Source organism: Semicossyphus pulcher, unplaced genomic scaffold (assembly GCF_022749685.1).
Source record: "Semicossyphus pulcher isolate SPU_LCO1_2020_fin unplaced genomic scaffold, fSemPul1.0.p SCAF_13, whole genome shotgun sequence".
In the NCBI taxonomy this organism is placed as follows: Eukaryota; Metazoa; Chordata; class Actinopteri; order Labriformes; family Labridae; genus Semicossyphus; species Semicossyphus pulcher.
In genome coordinates, this window is record NW_027211637.1 from 21,738,090 (window position 1) to 21,764,234 (window position 26,145).

A 26,145-nucleotide genomic window follows, 5' to 3' on the forward strand; every position below is an offset into this window, starting at 1 on the left:
CTCACCTCCCACTTCATGCAGACTGGCAGACTCCAGTCATTATAAACTGTAGCTTGAATCACTACTTGTAGCTTGTGCTTGTGGCTCTTGAAAGTAACCTGTTAATGCAGTAAAACATATGTTCAGTTAAGACTGCTGCGGGATTGTTGAGTCATAGACAATATGAACATGTGCAAGAAGACAATAGACACATTGTAATGTTTAAATATAAATTTGTATTTACATCGATATTAACATCAAGAAACAAGGTAAGAAAAAAACGCAATAGTATTTTACATCCTTTAGTAATGACTGTATATTTCCCAGATGTGTTTTGTCTTTTCTTTAGTGCCACCGATGCACCATGAGGAGTTTCTTTCCTTTACAGCAAAACAAAGACATGTACTTGAATATACGTCGATTTAACTTTCATATTCTTCATTGAGACTGGGGTTAAAAAACAAGGTATTCTGAGACGTAAAAGACATCGATCATGAAACCGCCCTTCTAGCTTAGAAAATCTCAACATTCGCTTGTGAAGTAACCGTTTGCAGCACCACGATTCAACTGGCCATAAAATCTACAGAAAGGGAAGAAACAATCACAAACAGAAAACTCAAACCACCTCAGCAGAACCAGACTCATGTCTACTCTAAGTCATACGGATCATGGGGATATAATATATGCAATTAAACATATTCAGTTCAATGTATATTATAGGTTATGTGCAACAGTTAAAGCACACATGAGTACTTGCACGTCTACGTCAGGAACTGTTTCTAAGCACTGCAGAATGACAAACAAAAATCTTTGGATTGAGCATGTGTTCAAAGGTAGATACTTCAAAATAAAAGCTTCACAGGAAATAGAACAAAATTAAAGGCAAACTTAAATGTTCAAAAGAAAAAGAGTCCCCCTTTGAAAGATTGACAGGAAATACGAGATTGAGAGAACTTCTTGTGTAGCTTCCGTCAGTATTAAACGTCTGCAGACAAACCTAAAAGAGCTGAGGGGAGAGTTGTACAGTAGGACCGAAGTCTCGTCTCTGAGGCTGAACGCTGCAAAATCCAAAGCACAGAAATCTCGGGAGTGAAACTTAAAGTCACACATGGAAGCATGAGGTTCGGTTCAGAAAACATCAACACCACATTACCGGTAAGACATCTGGGCCCCTAGAAGCCTAACACAATCATGTGTCAACTCTTTTTGTATAGGCATATTTTGTGTTTTCTTTTTTTTTGTCAAAAGAAAAATAATTTATTTAAAACAAAAAATTACACACTAGCACCTCTTTAGCTAGAACTACATGCTCAGAAAAGGCTTTCTGAGAGAAAGAAAGTGACAGTATGAAAGTAAATCTACACGTACTGCTTACAAAAAGGAGGCCCTTTCCTTTCACACCAATGTTTAAAGTATTGAAAATAAAAGCTGACCTATGACGGATTAAGAAACTTTTAAATATCAAGCCTTACAATCTGTGCAAAAACAGTATGTGACCTACAAAAGCATATATATATTTATATATAGTACATTTGAAGCATATTTACAATTCATATTCACAGATTAAAGGAAAAAGAACTCCAAACAAGACATCATGTCTAATACTGCAGTGCCGTCGCTTTGAGTGAATGAGCTTTGTCCTCAGAGGAAAACCAGGAGGAAGGATTATTGCTAAATTCTGCACACTGTAATCTAACTCACACTTTGTCTAACAGTGTGAATGAATACAGACGTAATCTTATGACAGGCAATCAATTTCATTTCTGCACTCGTAGTAACACTGCAAATTGGTGCGAGGTAATCGAAATATCTGCAACGTTTGGATTGAAAAGTTACCTCTGGAATGATAAAATGATCACTTGGTGAATCTGTAGAAATATAAGTGGAGTTTTGAACATTAATAGAAGTCTATTGGACTTTAAAAACTGTTAAATTTTTTGTTGTTGTAATAAACTGGTTCACTGCAGACGAGAGTGTTGGATAAAATCTGTGCTTTCTGCCTTTCTACTGGTTCCCACTTTAGAGCAAAGATCGTAAAGGTCCCCTATGTCCAATCAACAGCCCCCTTTACTCATCACAGAGGAAAAGTTGGAGAACACACACACTAAAATAAACAGTAAATGTCTGCTGCTTTTACATTAACTTTTTACATTAACTCTTGGGTAAAGGCCTCTATATTGCCACAATCCTTTTGATGTTGGCCTTTCCTTAAAGTGCAATCAGCCAACGAGTAATTCAGTCGTACTTTAGCTCGGCGGCGTCCTGGAGGACGAAAAACAATGTGCTACTGCTGAATGACATTCATGGGAGTGTCACAATCTGACGGCTCGTCATCTGAAGCCGGGTTTACTTTACTTCCTGTCCGCAGGGAGATCCTCCAGGAGCAGGCGACGTTCAGAAGCAAAGAGATGAATCCCATGGTTTTAAATCTGAACACAGCTTCATGGTACATTCAACAACACGGAGCGGATGTGTCGACACGTTTGTCCGTGTTCTACTCACTGTTTGGTCCAGCAAGGGGTGTGTGTGTGTTAACTGAGGCACACACACTGCTCATAAAGAGAGGAACATTAAAACTAGGAGAGGAATCACAGAGCTGTAAGTCTTCCAGTCTTTGTGTGGAAATGTGTCACAGTGTTTCTGATTCTTATGAACGCTGCGTGTCTTCATGAATGTCTGTTTTTCCTCAGGTCGCCAGACTGCCATCACCAGCCGCGAGTCCAAAGGAGGCTCACTCCCCCGTCTGGTGGGAGTGCAGCAGTACACATGAACACACACACAAACACACACATCCTGGTCCTCCTCCTAACACTCAAGTGCTGCAGCCGTGTCCTGCCTCTGGATTGAGATCACAGTGAGACGAAGGCTTCTGTCATGATGCTCAGCAGTATTTCTACGTTAAGGGGAAGAAAGAGGAAACAAAGTGAGGAAGGAAAGTTCATAATTGTGCCCATTATGTACAGAAGAAATCATTCACCAAGCGATAACCCTTTCGGTGTTCATTCGTTCAGATAAACTCTAAGCATTCAGTCCTTCTGCACCTACCTGATCCGGCCCCATGGGCATGCGTCCCATCACCATCGGGTTCATCCCCATCTGCCCTCCCATCTGGCCCATGTGACCGCCTCCTCCGCTGGCTGCCATGCCCCCGTTCATCATCATGCCTCCATACTGGCCTGGATTCCCCTGCTGCCCGAACTGCTGCTGTCCCGGAGGTCCCTGCTGCGCAAACTGCTGCTGCGGGTACGAACTGGTGACGAAGAGCAACAGGAAGGATGAAGGTTTTATCCCACGTATTCAAGAAAGAGAAAAAATTAGGCCAGACTTTCAAATTATACCTGTTGCGTCCCATTCCTCCCTGCGACCAGCCTTTCATATCTGCGCCCTGGTACATGGGGCCGCCCTGTGAGTGCTGTTGCATCATGGGGTTTTGAGGCCCGAGCCGGCCGGGCATCATGGCATTTGGAGGACTACCGCCTGATGGGCCGAACGAGGGGTCTCCCTGCTGGCCCATCCCTGTGGAGATAAGACACACAGCTTTAGCTCGCTCCTCTCACCACAGAAATACATGAAGATATACAAAACAGAGTCCGTTCTGTTGCATGGGAGTTCTGATACTAAAAATCAACAACAATAAATAGTCCAACTATAAAAAAACAACAACAGAGATGTGTTTTTAAACATGACAAATGTGAGGCCAGAACCCTGCAGTGCAGAGACTCACCACCAGGGAGCAGCATTATTCTGTTGTCTCAGTAAACTCACCATAGTTTCCACCGTAGCCAAACTGCTGGGGGCCTGGCTGGCCCATGTTTGGCCCTCCCATGGGGTTGTCCATGCCACCAGGAGCCGTGACGTTCGGAGGGGGGCTGAATCCTCCTGCGGCTGCAGCAGCGGCCGCTGCCGCCTGCTGCTGCTGCTGCTGCATCAGCATCATCATGCGCTGCCTCCTCATCTGCATGGTGACCATCTCCCTGCTGCGCTGAGCCATCATCTGAGCATTGAGGAAGCCCGGCTGCACAAAACAAACATAATCAGAGAGATTGAGGATTGACATGTGGTTTAAGTACATTTGGAGCTTTAAGAGAATTCCCGTTATATAGCATGTAATGTTAAAAAGCAGTGTGTGATAAATTCCCTTGGACAAATACTGTAATGTGGATAGAATGTGAAATGGAAGAAGTTACTACAGCAGTAAAATAGCTTTAAAGTTGCATCAAAAATATATTACACCAACAACAATATGTTTATACTGTATGGTCGTGGCCCTCTCTGTCAAATTAAATTCAACAGACGACATGAGCCATTTGATACGGATATGTGACAGCATTGAGACAAAAGGTCAGAATAACTCTGAGCTCAACATGCTTCAATCTGTTGTATAGGGACGGACTGCAGGAGGATTCCTTACATAGTTTTGGTGTCAAAAGTAATTCCATCATCCCCAGTTTGATTTTGGCACAGGACTTCTGTCACATGAATATAACTAACTAATGAATGAATGAAGCTAAGAGATTGTCTGAAAAACTTGCCTTTGGCGGCAAAGGGAACTCTTACATAGTCTTTGGATCTGTTCTCCCCGGGGTCTGAAGCGCGACTGCAAATTTGACTCCCGTAAAGGTTCAACAGATGATGTACTTCCTGAAGTAGCTGAGGAAGTGCAACAGGATATGTTGTGCCAGTTTTACCTTGCCGTCAGACTTTTGTCTGTGCGTCCATCACTTTCCAATTTAAACCGGCCGACACTCCGTACCAGAGCCGTCTACAAAGGTCTGCTGAATGGAGATAACCTTTATAAAGAGGTTTAAATGTCTTTATGTGTCTGACTGCTGGAATATAATGCTGCACTAGTGGGAAAATTAATTTGGCATCATTTTAACTTATATTGGTGTTATTGATGTTGGAACTCCACTGAGAACTTATGGATTCCAGTTAAACATATAAAAAGAGGATTATGCATAGATTTTGGTCCCGTTAGAGGGACTTCCTGTTGAATTAAAAAAGAGTTGCCTGCTATAAATGAAACAAACGTTGTTCTTATTAATGGCTGAAAAAGTCAATGATATATTAATCATGAATAAAGTCATTAGTTAAGACTAACAAACGCTGGAAAAACAGTGACTCATGAAGTGGTACACGTTCACCTGGGCACAAACTTCTCCCCTCTTGCAGGTGCAACAGATAATTTCTCACTCGAGCTGTTCTCTCAGCCCCATGAAGTCTAAGCTGGTGTTCAATAATCCTGTAATAACCGTTACAATATCTTCTCCAAAGCAGCTGTATCTCTGTTCTTTGTCTACGTTTGTTTCGGTGCTGCATACAAGCAGCACCAATATGATTTGTCAAGTCAACTGGAGTCCATTTTTTGTCTACAGTATGTGAACATATGTGGTATAAGTGTATGATACCAAAAGGAAATCTGTGACATTAGGGCTTTTATAACAACATCAGTATAACAGTGATTTATCTGTAAGAGTTTTTGACATCTACCTGTGCTCCCATGCCGGGCTGCATGCCGGGCCTCATGCCAGGGTTTCCTCCAGGGTTCTCCATCTTCATTCCCATTCCCTGCCGCGTCTGATTCATAAACTGACAAAGAACATTCAACATAAGACGGAGCTGCAAATGCCACCCTCTTTCATACCATACATTATACTTATAGTAACATAGTTGGTGCAATTTTTGAGCTTCCTGTTCTCATACCTGCTGTCCCTGCAGCCTCTGTTGCAGCTGAAGCCTCATGGGCTTGTTGGCCGTCATCATCCGTGGTCTCATCATGTTTGCACGCGGGTGTCCCATGCCGCCCATCCCACCCATACCGGGGAAACTGCCGCCTTGGCCCATCTGAGAGAGCATAGGCCCAAACCCTCCCTGAGCCTGGGCCTGTCCCTGCATGGGGTTCCCTCCATAACCGGACTGCATGGGCATGGAGGGGGGGCCAGGATAGCCCTGTCCATAGAGAGGCTTCTGGTCCAGCACCATGGACGGGTCCTGCCCTGGAAAAGGCTCCATCTGCTGCTCGGCTCCCTGGTTCTGGATCAACAGACAAGAGGACAAAAGAGAAGTTTGTCAAACAGCTTCATCTAATTGATTAATTTCCAATTGGTTGGCTCTGTAATTGTCTTTTTCTAAGCAGCACAGACAGATCCCTCCGGGCTCATCTATCTTCCTTCAGAAAAAGAACAGTCTGAACACGGTGAGTCATGACTGAAATGTCTGATACAGAGATGAATGCAAGGCACACTTATGAGTCATGCCATGCAGACTGATTATTTCCCTCTAACTTTACTTACACAGGCTCAAAGATTAGTGCTGTTAATGTATCTTTTTATACATATTCTGATTTCTTACCTGGCTGACGAGGTCTGGGATGCCCAATGCTCGGTCTATCTCCTCCAGAGCGATGCCGTCCGTGTTATTGAGCAGGGAGTCCAGCTGGTCGAGGAGCGCCCGTTCATCACTCTGACCCTCACTGGTGGTAGGAGGCACCAGAAGATCATCTAAGGTGTTCCCAAACTGGCGTCTACAAGGTGCAAACACACAAACACTCACCATGAGGTTTAGCATTAACTGCCTCCTGAGATCACTGAAGCTAATCAGGAATGAATACAGAAAAATTAGGGATGTTGCACTCACCTGTTACCCTCCATGCCCATTATATTGTCTGGCCAGGATGGAGACTGGTTGGACTGGCCCTGCTGGCTGAAGGGGCTCATACCCATACCCATGTCAGCAGACCCACCTAGGATACAAAAAACAATACATTTCTAATGTATACATGTTTCTCAAAGCCCTGGTGAGCTTAAGAAAAACAAGGCAGAGTTCCTATTATGGCTATATACTCTATGCATTGTGACCTTATGTGTCATGTCTTAAATTTATGATCAACATGTAGCAACAGTATACCAGACGTACCCATTTCCATGAGCTGTTGCTGCAGCATGGACCTGGTGCCCGGTACGCTGTTGGAGCGGCCGACCATGGGTCCTGACATCATGCCCTTGCTGCTGTTGTACTCCATGCCTGGGCGCATCATGGACGGGTGTCCTGCTGAGCCCACAGGGCTGGCACTGGAGCGAGGCATGCCCCACTCCCCTGAACCCCCCATGGGAGATCTCTGGGGAACCATGCCTCTATTCATTGGTCCTGGTAATACATAAACAGCAGATGTGCATGTGTCATTATCTTTAAAACGTTAGAGGAGAGCAGTGAGGCTAAGACTTGGTCCTTAACAGTTAGCACCTTTAATCTGTTTCTTAACTGTTTAAATGTGATCTGACAAATTCAAACATAGAGAGAGAAAAATAATGTTGGCCTACTTGAACACACACCCATGTTTCCTGGGTAGCCGTCTGGACTGCCCATCATGTTCTCCTGTTTAATGAGCATGGGGCGTCTCCCTGCTCCTCCAGGCCCACCTGGAGGCTTCCCGTCCATGGACACGGCCCTCTGGAAAGGCCCCCGAGGCCCCGGACCCATTCCTGGACTCCCTGTTAACAAAAAGTATAAACTCTATGTTCACCCACTGCTCCATCTTTCTTCAGAGTATACAAATAATGCTTGTGTAGTATTACATTTATAGGGGGTGGGGTAACTGTCACTCTCTAAAGGCTTTTTTCCTCCAACCACTTACCCTGCAGGTTATCGTCAAGGCAACCCTGTGGTTTGTTTCCTGCGTCATTAGCCCCTCCACCTCCAGCCTGATCCGGGTAAAAGTCAGAGCTTGATCCCCTCAAATCTCCGAGGATAGACTCCAGGTTGTGCAACTGAAGATTCAAATAGGCCAAATTAGTTATCACGTAAACGTCTATGAAAAGTCACTTTCATCCAAACATGTCTGAACAAAATTAATCTTACGTCATCAGGTGGCTCTGACTTGATCTTGCTCTCAGGATGTTCAGCAGCAGGGCCGGGCCCAGATCCAGGGCCGCCCCGTGCAGGGCCGCCAGCGGCCACCGGTGCCCCCTTTCCTTCCAGCTCTTCGAGTTTGGGTTTGACATCTGCTGGCTCTTTGGAATCATCCTTATTGAGGAGGTAGTGAAGGAGGGCATGGGTCTTCTCCTTCTTGGGGCTATGTTGCTCCTGTTTGGGCTCCGTGACCCCAGGCCCTGCACTAGCCCCCGATCCTCCTGTTCCAGCATCACCGCCCTCCTGGCTCCCCAGTGACACCTTCCCTGTGGCCTCGGCTGTGATCTTAGCCACTTCATCTGGGGTGTTGCCATTTTGAAGAAGCTTGTGGAGGATCTTGTGCTTTTCTTGTAGCGAGCCTGTGTAGTGGGCTGACGAGAGTGATGTTGACACTCCCCCTGGCCCGGTGGCCTGGCCTGGATTGGCACTGGCAGAAGAAGAGGAGGAGACACCAGTAGACGAGGGGCTGGTCATGCCTCCAGAGGGGTCCTTACTGTCGGAGCCTGCAGGAGTGCTGCTGCTGGGTGGCGGTGGTGGCACAGGGGGCCCTGTTGGCCCGCTGCCACCTATTCCAAGCTCTTCTGTTGGGGAAGTCAGCAACTGCAGCAACTTCTTATGTCCCTTACTGTCCGGCATCCTCCTAGCAGGCTCAGAGCTCGCCACCCCTGCCTCATTGCCTCCCTCCCCAGACTCTTTAGTTGCTGTAGCTGCCTGGCTGTCCGGTCGATCCCCAGAACTCTCAGCTTGAGGATGCTGATGATGGTGGTGATGGTGCATAGGGTGATGATGGTCGCTGGGTCCAGGCCCTAACCCTCCCGCTGGGCTTTTGGAGCCATCTGGGCCTGGTTTGGCCGGTTGACTGGGCTGAGAGGAAGAGGAGTGGACGCTGGGAGAGCTGTCAGGTTTAAGGGCTGGAGAGGGGGATGTTAAGGTTGAGGGGAGGGAGCTGCCGACTCCTTCACTGATTGCTTGCAGGGCATTTAAGGAGCTGCTGGAGAAGGTGGTGGTGCTCCCTCCACTTCCTCCTCCACTGACAATGCCACTCATAGGAGAGTGTAAGCCTGGAAAGGACAACATAACTCAGATGAATCCAATCAAACAAACAAGTCAATCAATTTATTTAAAAATTGATGCTAAATTACAAGACATTGATGACTAGTACCTCCAGGTGAGAACTGGCTGGCCCCCATTTTTGGGCTCCCTCGGTTCCGTGGTGACATCAGGAGTCCCGGCTGTGGACCGCCCATTCTGGGGCTTCCCGAGGGGCTGTTCATGCCACTCAGCCCAAACCCTCCGCTGCTCTGAAACGGGGGCTGCTGTGGGTGCTGCTGCATGCCTTGTCCCGGGTGATTCATGGGACCCATCTGATTCATCTGATTCATGTGCCCCACCTGATTCATCTGCCCCATCTGATTCATCTGCATCATGCGGTTGCCCATGCCTCCACTTCCTCCTCCACCGCTCCCTCCGTACATAGAGCTGCCTCCCATTGGACCCATGTGACCCATGTGGCCCTGCTCGTTCATGCCGAACCCCCTGTTCATGCTGCCCATGCCCCCCATTCCCATTCCCCCACCGCTGTTCATGTTCATTTGGGCGTTTGGGTTCGGGCCCCCCATGCCCTGTTGTCTCATAGTGTTCGGCATCATGCCCCCACCCTGTGCGGAACGGTAACCATTGGGTTCCCTGTGTGGAAAGAAAGTGAAAATAAGCACAAGAATGAAAATGTATCATTTTTCTTGCATTGTCTTCATGGTGTTTGTATCTCTAATCACTTATCAGTGTTGTGTATTATGTGGAACATGTGGCAATAAAGTGTCTCGTATTGTATCATATTTTATTGTATCATATCGTATCGTACAGTGTCGTACCGTATTGTATCGTACAGTATAGTATCATATCCTACAGTGTAGTATCATATCGTATCGTGTAGTATCATATTGCATCATACAGTGTAGTATCATATCGTATCGTACAGTGTCATACCGTATTGTATCGTATCATATCGTACCGTATTGTATTGTACAGTGTAGTATCGTATCCTACAGTGTAGTATCATATCGTATTGTACAGTGTAGTATCATATCATATTGTACAGTGTAGTATCATATCGTATCGTATTGTACAGTGTAGTATCATATTGTATCGTACAGTGTAGTATCATATCGTACAGTGTAGTATCATATCATATCGTATTGTACAGTGTAGTATCATATTGTATCGTACAGTGTAGTATCATATCGTACAGTGTAGTATCGTATCGTACAGTGTAGTATCGTATCGTACAGTGTAGTATCATATCATATCGTATTGTACAGTGTAGTATCGTATCGTATTGTACAGTGTAGTATCGTATCGTAAAGTGTAGTATCATATCGTATTGTACAGTGTAGTATCGTATTGTACAGTGTAGTATCGTATTGTACAGTGTAGTATCGTATCGTACAGTGTAGTATCATATCGTATTGTACAGTGTAGTATCGTATTGTACAGTGTAGTATCGTATTGTACAGTGTAGTATCGTATCGTACAGTGTAGTATCGTATCGTATTGTACAGTGTAGTATCATATCGTATTGTACAGTGTAGTATCATATCGTATTGTACAGTGTAGTATCGTATCGTACAGTGTAGTATCATATCGTATCGTACAGTGTAGTATCATATCGTATTGTACAGTGTAGTATCGTATCGTACAGTGTAGTATCATATCGTATTGTACAGTGTAGTATCGTATCGTACAGTGTAGTATCATATCGTATTGTACAGTGTAGTATCATATCGTATTGTACAGTGTAGTATCGTATCGTACAGTGAAGTATCATATCGTATTGTACAGTGTAGTATTGTGTCATATAGTGTAGTATAGTACCGTATCGTATCGTGTAGTATCATATCGTATTGTACAGTGTAGTATCGTATCGTACAGTGTAGTATCGTATCGTATAATGTACTATCATATCGTATCTTACAGTGTAGTATCGTATTGTACCCCGAACACCCAAAACAACGACTCTATGACTCCAGATGCTCTGTATTAATGCAAGTGAAGTATTAGTTCTCATGTGGAGTCTTCTTACTTTTCACAGGATGTCAGTGTATAAAAGCTACTTCAGCTGCCACTTCAGCTCTTGAATACCTTGACTGCCTCGCATAGATATGCTGGAATTGCTTTTTTTGTCAGCACAGTACATGACACATTTTCTGCTTTGTTTGAATGGAGTGTGTGTGCATTCAGTTTCTGACCTCTGTAGTAGGTGAGTGGAGATGAAGCCTTGCGGCTCGTTGCTCATGGGGTGCCGATACAGTTTGCTCTTGGTCTGCGCTGTGACTGGAGTACCGTCGGACAGGGAGAAGCGGTACAAGGGTGTCTCAGCGTGACCCTGCAGAAAGGCTGCGCGGACAGATTAAAGGACAAATTAACACCCTCAAACACTAATCTGATAAAAAGGTCATCAATCGCCACCTTTATGTTATAACCAACTCTGTGATTACACTGAGGATCAATGTTGTAGCACTCAGTGTATCATTATTGATCTCATGAATACAAATGTCTAATGCATGAGATGTGTTTGTGGCCGTATATTTGTACTCATTGAGAGTCAGACATTCTTTCTGACGGGAGGTCTGGCCAAGATTGGTTGCAACAACTAATTAAACACATAATTTGGTTGCACAACACGTTGCTTATGGCTTTAACAATAGCATTGTAAGAGAGAAGATTGAGGTCAAAACTGAGTAAAGTGTTAATTAAACACGGCAACATCCTGATGATTTTGCCTCCAGTTCTTTCATTGTGGATTTAATGCGCTAAACATGATGGATTTGCTTAACTTCGTCAGTTTATTCAAGGTGTGTGTGTGTTGGTGTGTGACCCACCCTCATGGTAGTGGCGTTTGTGCGACCAGGGCTGCCCGTCACTATGCTGAAGGAACATTTGAATGCAACGCCTCAACAAATCCTCCCAGCCCGGACGCATCGACGCTCTCAGAGAGTTCTGGTCGATCTGGATCAGTTTACCTGCCGGGGAGGACAGAAGGAGGACGAGTGGAGGGAAAGGGAAACAAGGAGACGCAAGAGGAATGAGTCAAACTTGTTCATGGGTTTAGAATTGATGCCATGGACTGTTTCAGCTTCAGGGTCTGCAGCTCCTCACCTGAGAGCTCATGCCGGGTATTGAAACTCTCTGTTCTCTCCATGGCTGTCACCCGACGAGCCACACAGATCATACATGACTGAAGGTCTGCAGGGGGACAGAAGAAGAGTTTCAGTAAGTTTTTAGGATCATTACTTTTACTTGATTGCTTTTTTTTTTGTACTTTAACAAGTTTCCCTTAAAACTGATTCTTGAGCAATGCTTTTCCTGAGCTCCTGACATTTTTTAAAATGAGAAAAATAAATAGGAAAAAGGTTTGCACTCTTGAAGCCCAGACTTTCTACAAATTGATTTTATGTCTCCTTGCATTTAAAATTTGCTTCTTGTAGAGTGAAACACAGTTTGCATTTTAGAATTGCAAAACTAGAAAAGGCTTTTGGAAATGGAAAATGATGAGAAAAATGGGGAGAAGAGTCAAACAATCTTCCAATTATGAAGCCAAGTTACTCTCAGTAAGAAACTAACAAGAAATACTACAAAGTGGGCACTTTGCAAAATGTATTTAAAATCAGATTCTCACTTTATTCTTAAAGGGGACATATTTTAGCTTTGCAATAAATCTTCTATTATTCTAATGTGTTGGTGAAATTTGTTTCGTAAAAATAGTATACATATTTTAATTTAATAATTCTCTCCTTCTCGTGTGCGATCCCACGTGGGGCAACAACCACTGCACTGCACTGTCACTCCAAAAGAAGTAGAAAACATGGCTGCTCTAGGATCGGTTATTCGGCCTTATATGTACGAGCCAGGAGGTATCGGAATGGCAAGTTGAAATCTTGACGACAAGCTAGAGCGAGAGGGCAGCCTGAGGTGAACGATGGCGAATGACGATTGGTCGATTTCAGCAAAAGCAAGGTTCTACCTAAAAACCTGCAGTTTTCACTTTTTCACTGTGAACATTAAACCAACAAAATATGAGCATATCCATTTAAAAGATATGGACACTTTAAGATCCCCTCCAGACATGTGTTAAGTCTATAAAACAGTCTGCTTGAAATAATGTGTGTCTGATTTGGAAGTTCTATTACCTCGTTACTAATCCTTAAATTAATACTTCTTTCCGTCATTGTTTCTTTTAACATGCAAATTTTGTTTAAATTCCAAAGTTAATTGAAAAGTCAACTCTTTAAGTTTTAGGTTTCCACATCGCACTTTGGCAAGTTGCATACTGGATCATGATCGGCTTTCAAACGAGTTCTAATGTCAACACCGTGCTTATACCAATATGTGTTCTTCTGCAGGTGAGAGTTAAAAGTGGCTTTCTTTCTAAAAACCCTGCACAGTCAGTAAACCACGATGAGCAGTGAAGGTCAAATATTAAAAAAAGGACATTTAAAGCTCCTGTGAGGAGTTTTTCTCTGGTTATGAAACAGACTGAAAATAATTCTGATATCACTAAATGACCTATAAAGCAAACCAGACCATCAGCGACAAGATTGATTATTTCTATATAGTTATTTTTAATGCCTGAAACTGCTGGTGGTGGGTAGGTGTCAGAGGAAGCGATTAACTGCACACTGCCTTTGTTTACATTTTACAGGACAAAAATTTAGTGATACATATGACCGTTAAAGAAAGCAGGATGAGATGTTGTGTTAAAAACCACCACTTAAGCATGTACAAGATAAAATCAGGAAAGACATAAGAGGTACGGCTTTGTCCACAGGGGGCGCCAAAATCAACACAACATGAAAGTTCTTCACAGGAGCTTTAAGTAGAGGGGGACTATAAATATATCCAATGAACACAGATGAATGTATTTTTTAAGCACATTATTATGCTAAATTAAGTGTTAAATCTGTGACTTTTTCGACGTACCTTCACCCTCCTCAATCATGGCCTTGGGCTGCGTAAGAGCAAAACACTGCATGGTCTCGTAGCGTGGCCCTCCTGGCCCCTCCTCCATGGGGCCGTGGGCGTGGCCAAACTTGACCAGCATCCGGCATGTGAAGGTGTGACTCTTCTGTCGGGCAGCCTCGCTTCCCCACGACACTCCATTTACTGAAAAAGGCATCGCAAACAAAAACAGATTTAACATGGAAGGAGGATGAGACTGAAATATAGACGTAGCTTTGAATAGATTTCCTGTAATGAAATATCGCTGCTCACACCCTTTTCCTGCCGAGGATCCACACACAAACAAAACAAACAGACCACACTGCAACATGTATTTTCCCTCCTAAATGGAGGCGCAGAAGCCTCTCCTGCTGTTCCGATCCCTGGCTAAATGGACCATGGGATTAATGTAGCCAAGGTGTCGATTTCCAATATCTCTCCCTCTCAGTCGGCTCTGCAGCGGGCAGAGGCCAGGGACACTCAGCCATCTATCCTCATTTGGGCCCTGACTCCTCATCACAGCACACACACACACAATCATTTCGACGGGGTCACCTTCACAGGGGGGAGAGGGAGGAAGAGAGAGAAAGGGGAGGCAAACTTCAGAAAGAAATCCAACTGTCCTCCAAGGTCTGTGTGAAGCCTTATCTGGGCCTTGAGCTGGCTGGAGGTTTCTGTCTGGCAGGGGCAGGGTGGATACAAGAGAGGACCCAGGAGAGCGAGACATGTCGAGGGGGGTGAGGGGGGACTAACTGGTAGTGAGAGGTGATTTAACAAGGCCTTGGGTTTCTCTCCTCGACAGAGAAAACGCAGCACAGTCGCTGGGGCCGACATCTCCCCTCAGACACAATTAACCAACAGCCGGGCAAGACAGAGGGGTCAAAAAACACACGCTGCCCGACAACAAAAGCTCACTTCATGTTTTGTGCATGAATGTGCGTCTGTTTTTCGTTCGCCTATGTGTGTCTTGTGCGCGAGTGTGTGTATCTAACAGTAGCTGGCGTGGTCAGCGGTCATCCCACAGGAATGTGCAGCGAGAGCGTATTTCATTCATGGGTCCGGAGGATAATGAAGGGGGCAGAGCGGCGGAGCGAGACACAATGAGGGGTGGGAGAGCAGCGGCGGCGGGAGGCAGGTTGAGCAACAGACAACCACAATATTCGTCTTAGTCGGCAGCCGTATTAAGTATGAATGAGGCGGAGAAAGAGTGAGTCGAGAGAGGCACGGGGGACGCTCGGAGGAAAGTAGATAAAGATGAGTTTTAAGAGATAAAAAAAGAGTGAATGAATAAAGGAGCGTGTGGAGGACGGGGAGGAATAAGTGGGAGAACGTGTCAATGACATGTCGGAGCCGCCGCTGCTTAGGAACATTACTGCAGAGTTAATCGAGTAGCAGGTTCAGTCGAGCACACATATCCATAATTAATCAGGTTTATAAATAGAGCTCTGTGCACTTACTCACCGGCTTACACACACAGGAAACACCTTCAAAAAGTGCAACCTTATTACTGACATATGCATGCAAATACACACAGTAATACACACGCATGCACATGCAAACACAGTGAATTAAGCAGAGGAAAGTATGGAGGTGCATTATTCAGCAGTAAGTAGTTTCCAGATGGCTGCCATGGGATCTGAATAGAGCTCAGGCCTGTTTTACACTGTCTGGACCACTGAGTGTGACTGACAGCTGCGCTACGCTCTGCCTGCTTAGCACCGAGTGGGTGGGTGCTCCTGTGCGCGTGTGTTTTGTCAGGTGTGTGTGTGTGTGCGCGCATTTCTAAAATCCTCTCATGCACATAACCACGCTTCCCAGGAGCTCCTCATTACAACGAGAGGGAAAGTTGAGAGAGGAGGAGCATGAATAAATAAGCGAGTGAGTTTACGCTGACGTGCGCGTGTGTGCAGAGTTGTTGTAACCTCTCAAAGTTTGCTTTACACCTAGGCCCTCTGGAAGATGTCAAGCAGGGTTTACTTAGCAGACGTGCAGCTTCCCTGTGAGTGTGTTTGTGTGTGTAAGTGTGTGTGTGTGTGTTTCTCACTGTTAGTCTTGGGCAGGTTCTTGTGGAACTCCTCCCGGTCGTCCTCATGGAGAATCTTGTAAACGCTGGTGTTGATGAGCTCCTCCTGTTTGTACTGCAGGTACTGCGTGACGTTGTCCGACACAAACACGATGCTGCCCTCCCGGTTCACCACAAACAGGAAGCCGTCCAGAGCCTGAGAGCACAGCGACAGGAAGTCAGCACCGGAGAGTTAGCCGATAAAACCGTGTATATATATTGTAAGAGGCTCACCTGCAGCAGGAGCGGCCCCAGGTGGTCTTTGTCGATGACCCCCTGACCTGTCGAGGACACGTCTGACTTCTGGACGTCGTCATCGTTGGATGAAGCTTTTCCTGCAGGAGGGAAAATGGAGGCGAAAGAGGAAACATTATGAAAAAAATAATTCAGGCCCAGCTGCTTTCAAAGAAGCAGAAAAAAAGAGCAAAGGAGAAACACAAGGTGAGAGCAGCGATACCTGAAACTGGAGGAAACAGGCAGGAACTCACTACTCTATCTGCGCCAGCAGGGGGCAGCGTTTCTCAATCTTAACTTTTTCTTTTTTTTTTCTTTTTTTTGGGAGATTTAAAACTACAGGTGAGGAGGGAGACGGACGGAGGCAGGTTTCTCTGAGGAGCCCGTCAGGAGGAGTAGAGGGCTGGGTGCATGTGGAGCAGGTAGCAGCCGTCCTCATGCTTTATATTCAGTGTCAGACTCTGAGGGACTGTCTGGTAGGCTGGGGCCGAGAGAGAGAGAGAGAGAGAGGGAGAGAGAGAGAGAAGAACAGAGAGCGTGGGGAGAGAGCTAGAGAGGCTCTGGAAGCTGTAATGGTGCAGGGGCAGGAGCCGAAGCACCTGAATTAATGGAGAGAGAAAGACAGACAGAGAGAGAGAAAGGAGAGAGAGAGACAGGAGGGACTGGAGCTGAAGTAGAGGGATGTAAATGGTGACAGAGAACGGCTGGCATTTGGGTTGTTGTATTAATGCAGGGCTTGGTCTGAGAAAGAGGCGGGGGCTGCTTAGATACAGGAATCATTCTATCTGATTAGCTCCCAGGGGGCACAGATACCCACACAAAGAGGGAAAAAAAAGCCATCGCTGCGTACAGCCCGGCACTCTGAAGTTGGGCAGAGAAGGACAGAGACATAAGTGGGTGCATAAGACAGGAAGAGAGACTGTGCACTCCATCAGCTCACTCAATATCTTAAGATGCTGGGAGCAAACCTAAAGATGCTGCAACTCATTGTGCTGCAATACAGATGAGAGGGGCAGAAAAGGAGGAGGAGGAGAGAGTAAAATACATCCAAGTGAGACAGAAGCAGGAATGACTGATGGAGAAAAGAGCAATAATGAAGAGTGGCAGAAAGAGCAACTGAAAGTGAGAAGAGGAGAAGAGGAACAGGTAGAAAGCGGGATGCGAGTCTAAACGCCTGTGTCATTTCTGTCTTCACTTCCTGTAACTATGGCAACCTGTCAGCAGCCAGTCAGGGCCAGCTGTAGCCTCTTCCCCTTCCTGTCGAGGTGGCAGACGCTGACTGAGCCGAGCACAGAACGAAATTCAGCACCGGCTCTGCCCCCTTGATCTCGAGAAATTCACCTCAAATAAAAAAAAATCTCTCCCGACACCGAGTTAAAATATGTCCATGCTGCTCTGACGGCTTCTTAAACTGCAGAGACGAGCGTGTGTAACAGAGGCAGCAATGTGACAACAGCAGCTGTAACAGAACTAATAATTTGGCAGTTCAGCAGAATGGATGGGCATGTGATTACCTGCAAACGTCCAATTAAACAGCCCCTGGCGAGGCCAGCACACAGCTGTGCATGCACATAACACACACACACGCACACACAGGGACACGCACACGCACAGATGACAGGTTCACAAAGCATTGCCAATGTTTCCTCTCAAACATAAACAGTCGAGGCTGTGAAATTTGTGGGAGATGAATGACTGATTCGTCCTTGCACCTGGGTTCTGAAGAGGCACGTGTGTGTGTGTGTGTGTGTGTATGTGTTTGTGGTTGTGTGTGTGTATGTGTTTGTGGTTGTGTGTGTGTGTGTGTGAACCCCCAGCTGTCTCTTCCTCCACTCTCTCTCCTCGTCACCTTTTTCACTGTTTCCCACACACACTTCTCAACCGTCCATCTGACTCTCTCTCTCACAGCTTTTTAGGGCTTTCTGACGACCGTGTCCACTCACCCTGCTCTTTGATCTGGCGGATCTGGCGCACCGTCTCTTTAAGGATGGCACATTTGTCTGGTTTGACGTTGAAGCTGTCGATGTCGCTGAGGTTGGCGGAGATCAGCTCCGCCAGCTCCTCGATGTATTTGCTCTCCTGCTCCCGTCGCTTCCTCTCACACCTGCAGGGGGCGATGTGCAGAGATCAGAGCTAAGCTAATGCTAGCTCCACTTCTGTCAAATTGTCAGTAATCGTTTGACAACAATGTGAGTTGCTGAAATCAACATGGCAGGTAGCTTGTTAAAAGATAATGGCAACTTTTGGGCCCAATGGCTTTAAAGAGTTTGTCCCACTATTGTAGTATTTGAATTAGGATTAAATTACTACCATTTAAAAAAATATATATATATTTTAAATTGCGCTGGAAATAACGATAAAACAAGCCAAGTTTAATTTTATTCAAGCTAGCAACTAGCATGCTAGGATGCTAGCATCAGGGGGATTTCATATGTCCGTGCTCAACATTTTTCCCCTCATCGTCCATGCCTCCACAGCATGAAGGTGCTGACAGATTTCTTGACCTTTTTATGCTTATTTACACGTTTGACCTGCTGAAGATCCAACTGGTGTCTGAATGTTGTCTACATTAATAAATATGTGGTTTATCGTCGGGGTGCTGGTCCGTACCCTCCTTGGGAGAGATTTTAAACTTGAAGACATTTTTACCAGTTTAAATAAAGGTCAAACGCAAAGTTTTAAAATATATCTTTCAAATAAAACTAATATTCGTCAAGCTTTTTTAGGGAATTATCGAGCATTTAGGTCGACTTAAAGCGTTGTTTTATCGGCAAAAAATATCAGCAGAAAAATGATATATCTGTCGATGCTGATGTGCCATTTTCTTTTTTTTTTTTTAAGATTATTTTTTTGGCCTTTTTTTTTTTGGCTTTATTTACAGGACAGCTGAAGATAGACAGGAAACGTTGGGAGCAGAGAGTGGGGGATGACATGCACAAATGATCGGCAGACCGGGAGTCGAGCCTGCGATCAGTGCGACGAGGACTGTAGCCTCTGTATATGGGGCGCCTGCTCTACCGACTGAGCTAAACAGCGCCCCTGATGTGCCATTTTCAAGTCATAATTGGCAGATACCGATAACGTGCTGATAATATCGTGCATCCCTTTTTTATAACCATGAAATTCACTCTTTTTTCCCCACCACAATTGTCTCAGATTTTTGCACACATTTAGCTTCATACTAGTCAAAACATATAATGGAGCCAAACGGCCCCGGCTATAGAAACCAGTGACCCAGTAGCCCACTTTTCCCCCCTCTTGCGCTGATCGGACACACTCACCCCAGACCAGGCGTGTCGCAAGTGGAGAGCTTGCGCTTTCGGTTCTCTGAGCTCAGAGGCTCCATGGAGTTCTCCCCCAGTCCGCTCATCGTGAACACATATCAGCACCTGAGGGGAAGGAGCACACGCACACAGGTATAAATACCACTTTAATAGAGAGAGAGGAGGGATTTCACAGTCCCCTTTAGCCCTTTAGCTCTTATAATGTAGGTAACTGTGGAGGGAAGATGACATGGGAATTGTCTTCTTGAACTCAGCAAAAACAACAAACACAGAAACAGGTTGTGAAGTGGATACAGTGGAAACAGCACACAGCAGGGTGAAATATGCTTATAACATGCAAATCGTATTCTCCTGGCAGAGACTGACGAACACAAACATGTCTCGTCTGCCTCCTCCTCCTCCTCCTCCTCCTCCTCCTCCTCCTCCTCCTCCTCCTCCTCAGGAAAAGAGAGTAAGCATGTGAGGTTGTGTTTGTTTGTGTGGGCCTGTGCATGTATGAGTTCATCAGCTCATATGCTACATCCACACACACACACGCGCATGCACACCAACACGTCCACACACACAGGATTAGCAGTGCCTCTGATGATAAGCCACGCTGCACGGCTAACCCCGTTAGACAGCCGTCTGTCTCCCATAATGCTTCACATTTCGTCTCCAGGAAGTGAGCTGATAAAGGTTGTAGGAGAGAGAGAGAGGCAGATGGGACGAAGAGGAGGAGGAGGAGGAGGAGGAGGAAGAAGAGAGGGAAGGAAGCGAAGGAATAAGGGAGGGAGGGAGAAGCCGGTGCTGTGAAGCGGGCTCTGATTGGTCACTTTCTTTGCCACAGTGACAGCAGCTGACACTGGGGAAAGGTAGGAGGGAAGGAGGGAGGGAAAAGAGGATGGAGGATGGAAGGAGAGTAAATGAGAGGAGAGCACAAATGTAGTGGGAGATGGAGAAAATGCAGAGGAAGAAAAAAAAACACAGAGAGGGGGGAATCAGAGCGAGAAGAGGCGGAGGCAGGAGGAGAGAAAGAGAGATAAAGGCAGAGAAAGACAGGAGGGAACAGGTGAGAGGAGGAGGAGATGTAACATTCAGACTGTCTGCCGTGTGTTGTGAATGCATGTGTGGCGCGCAGAGTGGGCTGAAAGCCTCCAGTACCCCTCTTAACCTTCACAGCCAGAGCAGCTTTTTCATTCCATTGATTACATGGTTATCCTCTGACCAGAGCACTGCCTCTCCTGCATCGCAAATCAGGCCAACGGCAGGGGGAGAGAGACGCCGGCCTGTTATTTAATCACCACGCACCATCATCTCAGGCTGCTTCTTGAGGGATCAGAGCCGTCCACCAAAATGTCTGATTGCATTTGGTTTTCTTTTTTTCTTGGATAGAGGTTGTTCTAATCTTCAGTTGTGCGCTCTCGGCTCGCAGCAAGATCATATCAGGCTAAAACAAGCAGCGAACACACCTTCTGATTGAGACAGAGTCAATATGATGGCTGCTTTCATGCACGTCTTCAACGCCAGGTGAAACACAAGTGAATTCCCTCGCAGGAAAACAACGGGGAATTCTCATAAATCTTCTTCTAAAAAGCGAGAGGCGCTCTGAAGACGCTCCGATCCTCCTGCTCAATCCCTCCCCGCTCCGACTTTCTTTCAGATTTCTCTTTTAATCTCTCCCTAGAGTACCTCCCATCTGACTGTCTGTCTGACTGTCTTGTTGCCTTTGTCTGCTTGCCTACCTGCGTCTCTTCTCGCCTATCCCCCTGTCTGCCTCCCCGTGTGCCTGTCTGCCGCTCATCGTTAGACAAAACCCCTCGCTCGCTGTTGTCTGATGAAACCCTCCACGAGGGAGACGAGGAGGCAAAAAGCAGAGAGGCGGAGGCACAAAGTTGGAGGGATCAGAACTCCAAGAGCCAAAGCAAAGTGTTCGAGTGGAACTCCGTCTTTGCTCCACCGCCCGCCTGCCTGCCAGCCTATTGATGGAGTTCTCAAAGGGGGAGTTGCTCTAATTGCAGAGTGAATGAGGCGGCCCCAGAGAATGGTTGATTAGGAGGCTGCTGAATGCCCCAGGGAAATGGGTCACCTCCAGCCTGGCGCGGGCCGCCCGCTTTTCCAGCGCAGGGAGAAAGTCAATTACACGCCACAGGCAGTGGGGCCTGGTGGCAGAGAGGCAGCGGGGCTGCGCTGGGTACAATGCAGCAGCAGGGGGCAGCGGGAATGAGACGCGTAAAGAGGGAAATAGGAGAAGGTGATGGCAGAATGGAGGGCGGCAAGAAGGAGAGATGGGCACAGAGATGGCAATTTAAGGGAGAAAGAGTGAGATGCAGTAAATGTGAGAGAGAGGTAGAAGTAGACGGTAAGGTTGTGTGTCTGCACCTGGGCTAATGTGCAGTTTGAACAAGAGAGAAAACAGAACGTCGATTAGAAATAAACAAGTGAGGACGACATGATGGTGTGTTGACGGTCAGAAGATGCTCAACAGGATGTCTGCAGGAGACGACACAAATGTGGACAAAGAAGGCAAATGACTATAAAAAATTTAATATTTTAACTCTTTATCATTTCCTTAAACAAATACAAGGAAATTGACATTACAGTGTAGCTACAGTGAACGTAAAGGACGCTGACAGAGAGGTAAAGAGAGAGTGATCACGCAAGAAGCCAGACAAAAGTAAATCTTGGGACATTGTGCTGCTGTGAGTGATAGTGAGACATGTCAAGGACTGAACCTACGCCTGTAAAACAAACGGTCAAAAACCAAAAGGTGGGCCGCTGGTGGAGCTCAGTTGGTGGAGCAGGCGCCCCGTGTACAGAGTCCTCTTCGCGCTGATCGCAGGTTCGACTCCCGGTCTGCCGATCATTTGGTGCATGTCACCCCCCCACTCTCTACTCCCCATATTTCCTATCTCTCCTCAGCTGTCCTATAAATAAACGGGGGGAAAAAACAACCCAAAAAGACGCTTCTTTTAATATATAACAAAGAAAAGCTGCAAAGCCCTGAAATTTAAGCCAATAATTTGCTTGAAAATGTATTGATTGATTACCGGTGAAGCTGGCAGTTAACTTTCTTAAAGTGGACTAATAAATAAGTGATGTGACCTTTCATTGTAGCTCTTAATATACACACACCTAGCATAATAATAGAGGAAAAAAGAGGTGGAAGTGAAGTGTTACAGTAAGGCATCAGTCTTGACCAGCAGCTACAAGTTAAAGAGAAACAAACACACTCCCCAGGACACACGGCTTCTCTGTTGCTTCTTCTTCAGCTGTTCACTCACACACTTCCTCATATAGTCGAAGACGACTCAGAGACATTAATCAGGATCAGAGGTAATAGTGTGAAGCTGTTAATCAGAGCGGTTACTGAGCAGCAGCTGCTCGCGGCTCGGACGGAGAGTTGAGCTCCCAGCTGACCGAGCCGTCACAGGAGAGCGTGTTCCTGCTGCCAGCTTCGCTACAGGTGAGCGCGCACACCCAGGTGAGCAGCTCTGACCTCTCTCACTAACTCTGACCTGCTTCTCAACCCTGATCTTGACCCGAGCGCTTTCAAAGGGGTCACCGCCCTCACGCTGACAGTCGACCCACATATTTTCAGGGTCATTAGACGGGCGTGAAAAGAGGATGACTCGGGTCAGCAGTTGTTGTGACAGCACGCGGGGTGAAGCTGCTACAGGACAGCAGCCTGCCGGTGACCCCGGGGGCCTGGAGCCCAGCGGGAGCTCTGCTCACCAGGAACCTCAGATTTTATGGGAACAGCAGAGGAAAGAGTTCACCTCCTGAACCAGAAAACAAGCAACCCAATCCCTGTTAAGTTCACATGTGACAGGACAGACCCACAGACGTGAGGTAATCAACACTGTTCTACGACGAGCTACAGTGCCCTGAGTACATATTCAGCCCCCTTTAACTTCTCCATCATCATGTTGCAAATGCAAATCAAAATAGATTTCACAGTGTTGTTTTTAATGGACTAACACAGAATATTCTGTAGTATTAGAATCAGAATCAGCTTTAATGCCAACACATGGTGATGAACACGTACAAGGAATTTGACTCCGGTGCTCTAAAAGTACAGACACAGAGAGGATTTAAAAACAGGAACATGCTCGACAGAAAGTAAACTACTATGTACACAGAGAACAAGACTAGTATGTGGCTGACCGCATCAGGTCAATGTGGGCAACACTGGAAGCGTGGCATGTGCATGACGGCTGCGGGACGTGTTCATTTTCATTTCAAATGCATGAAAACAGATGAGAGTCTTCAGAATGCTGGCGTGACAAGCGCGCATCTTGTTCGACTCGCACCCCGAAAATGTAGAGAATTGGAGGCTCGCCTATTTTTACGGTGAGCTGCGTGCGGTTCTCAGCCAAAATACATGATTAAAATGAATTGTGATGAGTCCTATTGATCTTTGACAGCAATATTAACAGCTCTTCCTGTTGTAAAAGTCACAGGCATGGAGAGTAAAGTAGGTCAACACTTCAGGTATGATTTTTCAAAGTAAAAGCCCGATCTGGAATTCTGATTCCCCTCGTTTGTACACAATGCTTTTATTTTGAAGTGTTAACATTTTTTTGTTAATAAAATGTTAAAAGGGGCTGATCGGTGGTGCAGTGGTTAGCGCTGTCGCCTCACAGCTAGAAGGTTCTGAGTTCGAATCCCAGTGTGGACAGAGGGGGCCTTTCTGTGTGGAGTGTGAATGTGTTGGGTTCTCTCCGGCTTCTTCCCACAGTCCAAAGACATGCTTGTTAGGTTGATTGGTGACACTAAATTGCCATGGTGGTGAGCGTGAAATGTCTGTCTCTGTGTGTCAGTCCGGTGATCAGTCCAGGGTGTAACCCCGCCTCTCGCCCAATGACAGCTGGAAAAGGCTCCAGCCCCCTGCGACCCTGAACAGGATAAGCGGTGTAGAAAATGGATGGAATAAAATGTTAAAAGGCCCATATAAGTCTATTTAAATTCATGGTTGTAACAATGTAAAACGAAAAAGTGGGTGAATACTTAAGCAAGGAACTGCACTTGAAACACTAATGACCAGGTTTCTACATTTACTGTACATGTTCTTGGTTCTGAGAGGATCAACCTGAATGTTTCCTGTTGACGCCTGGCTTCCTGCTAGCTTCAAAATCAGACCAATGCCTCCTCATATATACAAGAAATATTAATGTACATCTTAAGACCTTTAAGAAACAGAATATATGTAACATTGATCGTGTTTATATCTTAAAGTGATTTGTCAGTCAAATGTAGGGGTTTCTTTAATAGTAGGTATTATGTTTCCAATCTAAAAGTATGTTGGAGTAATCCCCCGGCTTCTCAGCTCAGTCTGCGGGCTGCTGTGAACGCCAGGTTTCACACAGTTTTTTCTACATGCTGTACTTTGTAACATCCCAAAGTGCAGCCTTAGCCGGCTTCGGAGAGGTGGCCAATCAGGAGACAGCTGGCTTGTAGGGGCGGGGTTTCTTAAAGGGACAGAGCTGACTGAGTCGTTCGAGACAGAGGCTGTATGAGGGCCTGCACAGTTGTTTTTTTTAAAAGGTAAATGATGCTAAGCTACTCCACAGGTATCACAGAGTGAAATATGGAGCTTGACATTAGCATAATACCCTCCCTTTAAAATAAAATATTCTTTACAGCTTGATTCAGGCATCATAGAAAACAGCCACCATGCAAAGTATTAATATGCTGTATATAAACATTTTACTGGATATTATTCATTTCCTCCAAACCACTGTGTGTCTTTAAAAAGCTTCACAGGGTGAAACTGTTGGTTTATTATCGTGACTGTCTCAGCAGCAATATTGTCATCATGTGGTTGGTTTCGTGTAGATGGGATGTTTGTGACATTTCAGCTTGCGGGGTTTATTTTTGTTTCAGTTCTTTTTTTTTTTTCCAGACACACAAAATGTTTTATTATAGCGAGAGAAAATTAAGTTTGCAAAGAGATTTTATTGTTTCTAATAATAAGGTTAGAAAAAACTTTGTGACGTGTGGGGATTAGAGTTTCATTATTACCTCGGATATCAGCCTGATAACATTTGTTTTGTACAGTTTGAGCCCTTGATTAGTTTCAGATTCCAGAAGTAGAGAAAGTTTTTGCAGAACAGTTTGTCTGATTTTACCCAATGAGAGATGATCAACACTTCAACAACACCAGCGAGCTAGACTCTTGATTGAACAGAAGCTAAAAACTGAAAGTAAAAAAAAAGTTTGGCAGACAGACAACGGAGTGGCGAGACGACAGACTGCCCACGACAGAGTGAGTCAGAGCAGAGGAAAAAACAACGCAACAAACAAGAACGTGTTGGAAAGAGTTACTGGGGGAAGGTGATGAGTGTACGGGAAAAATCAAGGCCTATCTTTAATCTGTGTTGTTCTTAGTCTGTACACGGGGAGGTTTAATCCTGGCTGAGCATCGTCAGGTTTCATAAATCTTTTGAAAGCTACAAAATGGGCGCATATTGTCAGTCACCAAAGGCTGAGATGTAAGACCATGAAGGCAGCACGGTGTGGGCAGGGTGCTGGGTGTGGGCGACAAGAGGGAGGAGAGGGAGGGAGGGAAGGTGACAGAGTTAGCCGGGCGGCACGCTCAGGCCGGCTGATGTAAATAGCTTTGCTGTCACCCCCCTCCCTCCGCGCCGCCGCCTACCTGCCTGCCAACCACTCTTTCATAATCTGTGTTGACAAAACAGTGGC

The 26,145-nt window shown here is 45.8% G+C and overlaps 1 protein-coding gene across 2 annotated transcripts; it reads right to left on the reverse strand.

The window, feature by feature from the left end:
• Window positions 1–206: 206 nt before the first annotated feature.
• On the reverse strand, window positions 207–19,547 carry LOC138589664 (nuclear receptor coactivator 3-like). 2 transcript variants are annotated; one of them, XM_069660060.1, is made up of 21 exons: window positions 19,459–19,547; window positions 18,121–18,281; window positions 16,178–16,278; window positions 15,926–16,100; window positions 13,864–14,046; window positions 12,043–12,129; window positions 11,766–11,906; window positions 11,133–11,280; window positions 9,050–9,573; window positions 7,837–8,948; window positions 7,613–7,745; window positions 7,311–7,469; window positions 6,895–7,125; window positions 6,616–6,721; window positions 6,331–6,502; window positions 5,683–6,012; window positions 5,470–5,568; window positions 3,745–3,994; window positions 3,318–3,495; window positions 3,025–3,229; window positions 207–2,872 (listed from the first exon to the last, which is right to left on the reverse strand). In XM_069660060.1, exons 1-21 carry the CDS (start codon window positions 19,545–19,547, stop codon window positions 2,861–2,863), a joined length of 4,596 nt encoding a protein of 1,531 aa, XP_069516161.1. In that variant the 3' UTR covers window positions 207–2,860. The 2 variants fall into 2 exon arrangements, with proteins under 2 accessions (XP_069516161.1, XP_069516160.1); XM_069660059.1 differs by having other exon boundaries at window positions 7,299–7,469.
• Between the last annotated feature and the right edge of the window lie 6,598 nt (window positions 19,548–26,145).

Excerpts from the sequence above, each read along its gene's own strand:
- LOC138589664 (XM_069660059.1), bottom strand. The coding sequence starts at position 19,547 with ATGAGCGGACTGGGGGAGAACTCCATGGAGCCTCTGAGCTCAGAGAAC. Across the intron at positions 6,503-6,615 it reads ATGGGCATGGAGGGTAACAG|ACGCCAGTTTGGGAACACCT; the intron begins GTGAGTGCAACA and ends TGCACCTTGTAG. Across the intron at positions 6,013-6,330 it reads TCCCAGACCTCGTCAGCCAG|AACCAGGGAGCCGAGCAGCA; the intron begins GTAAGAAATCAG and ends CTGTTGATCCAG.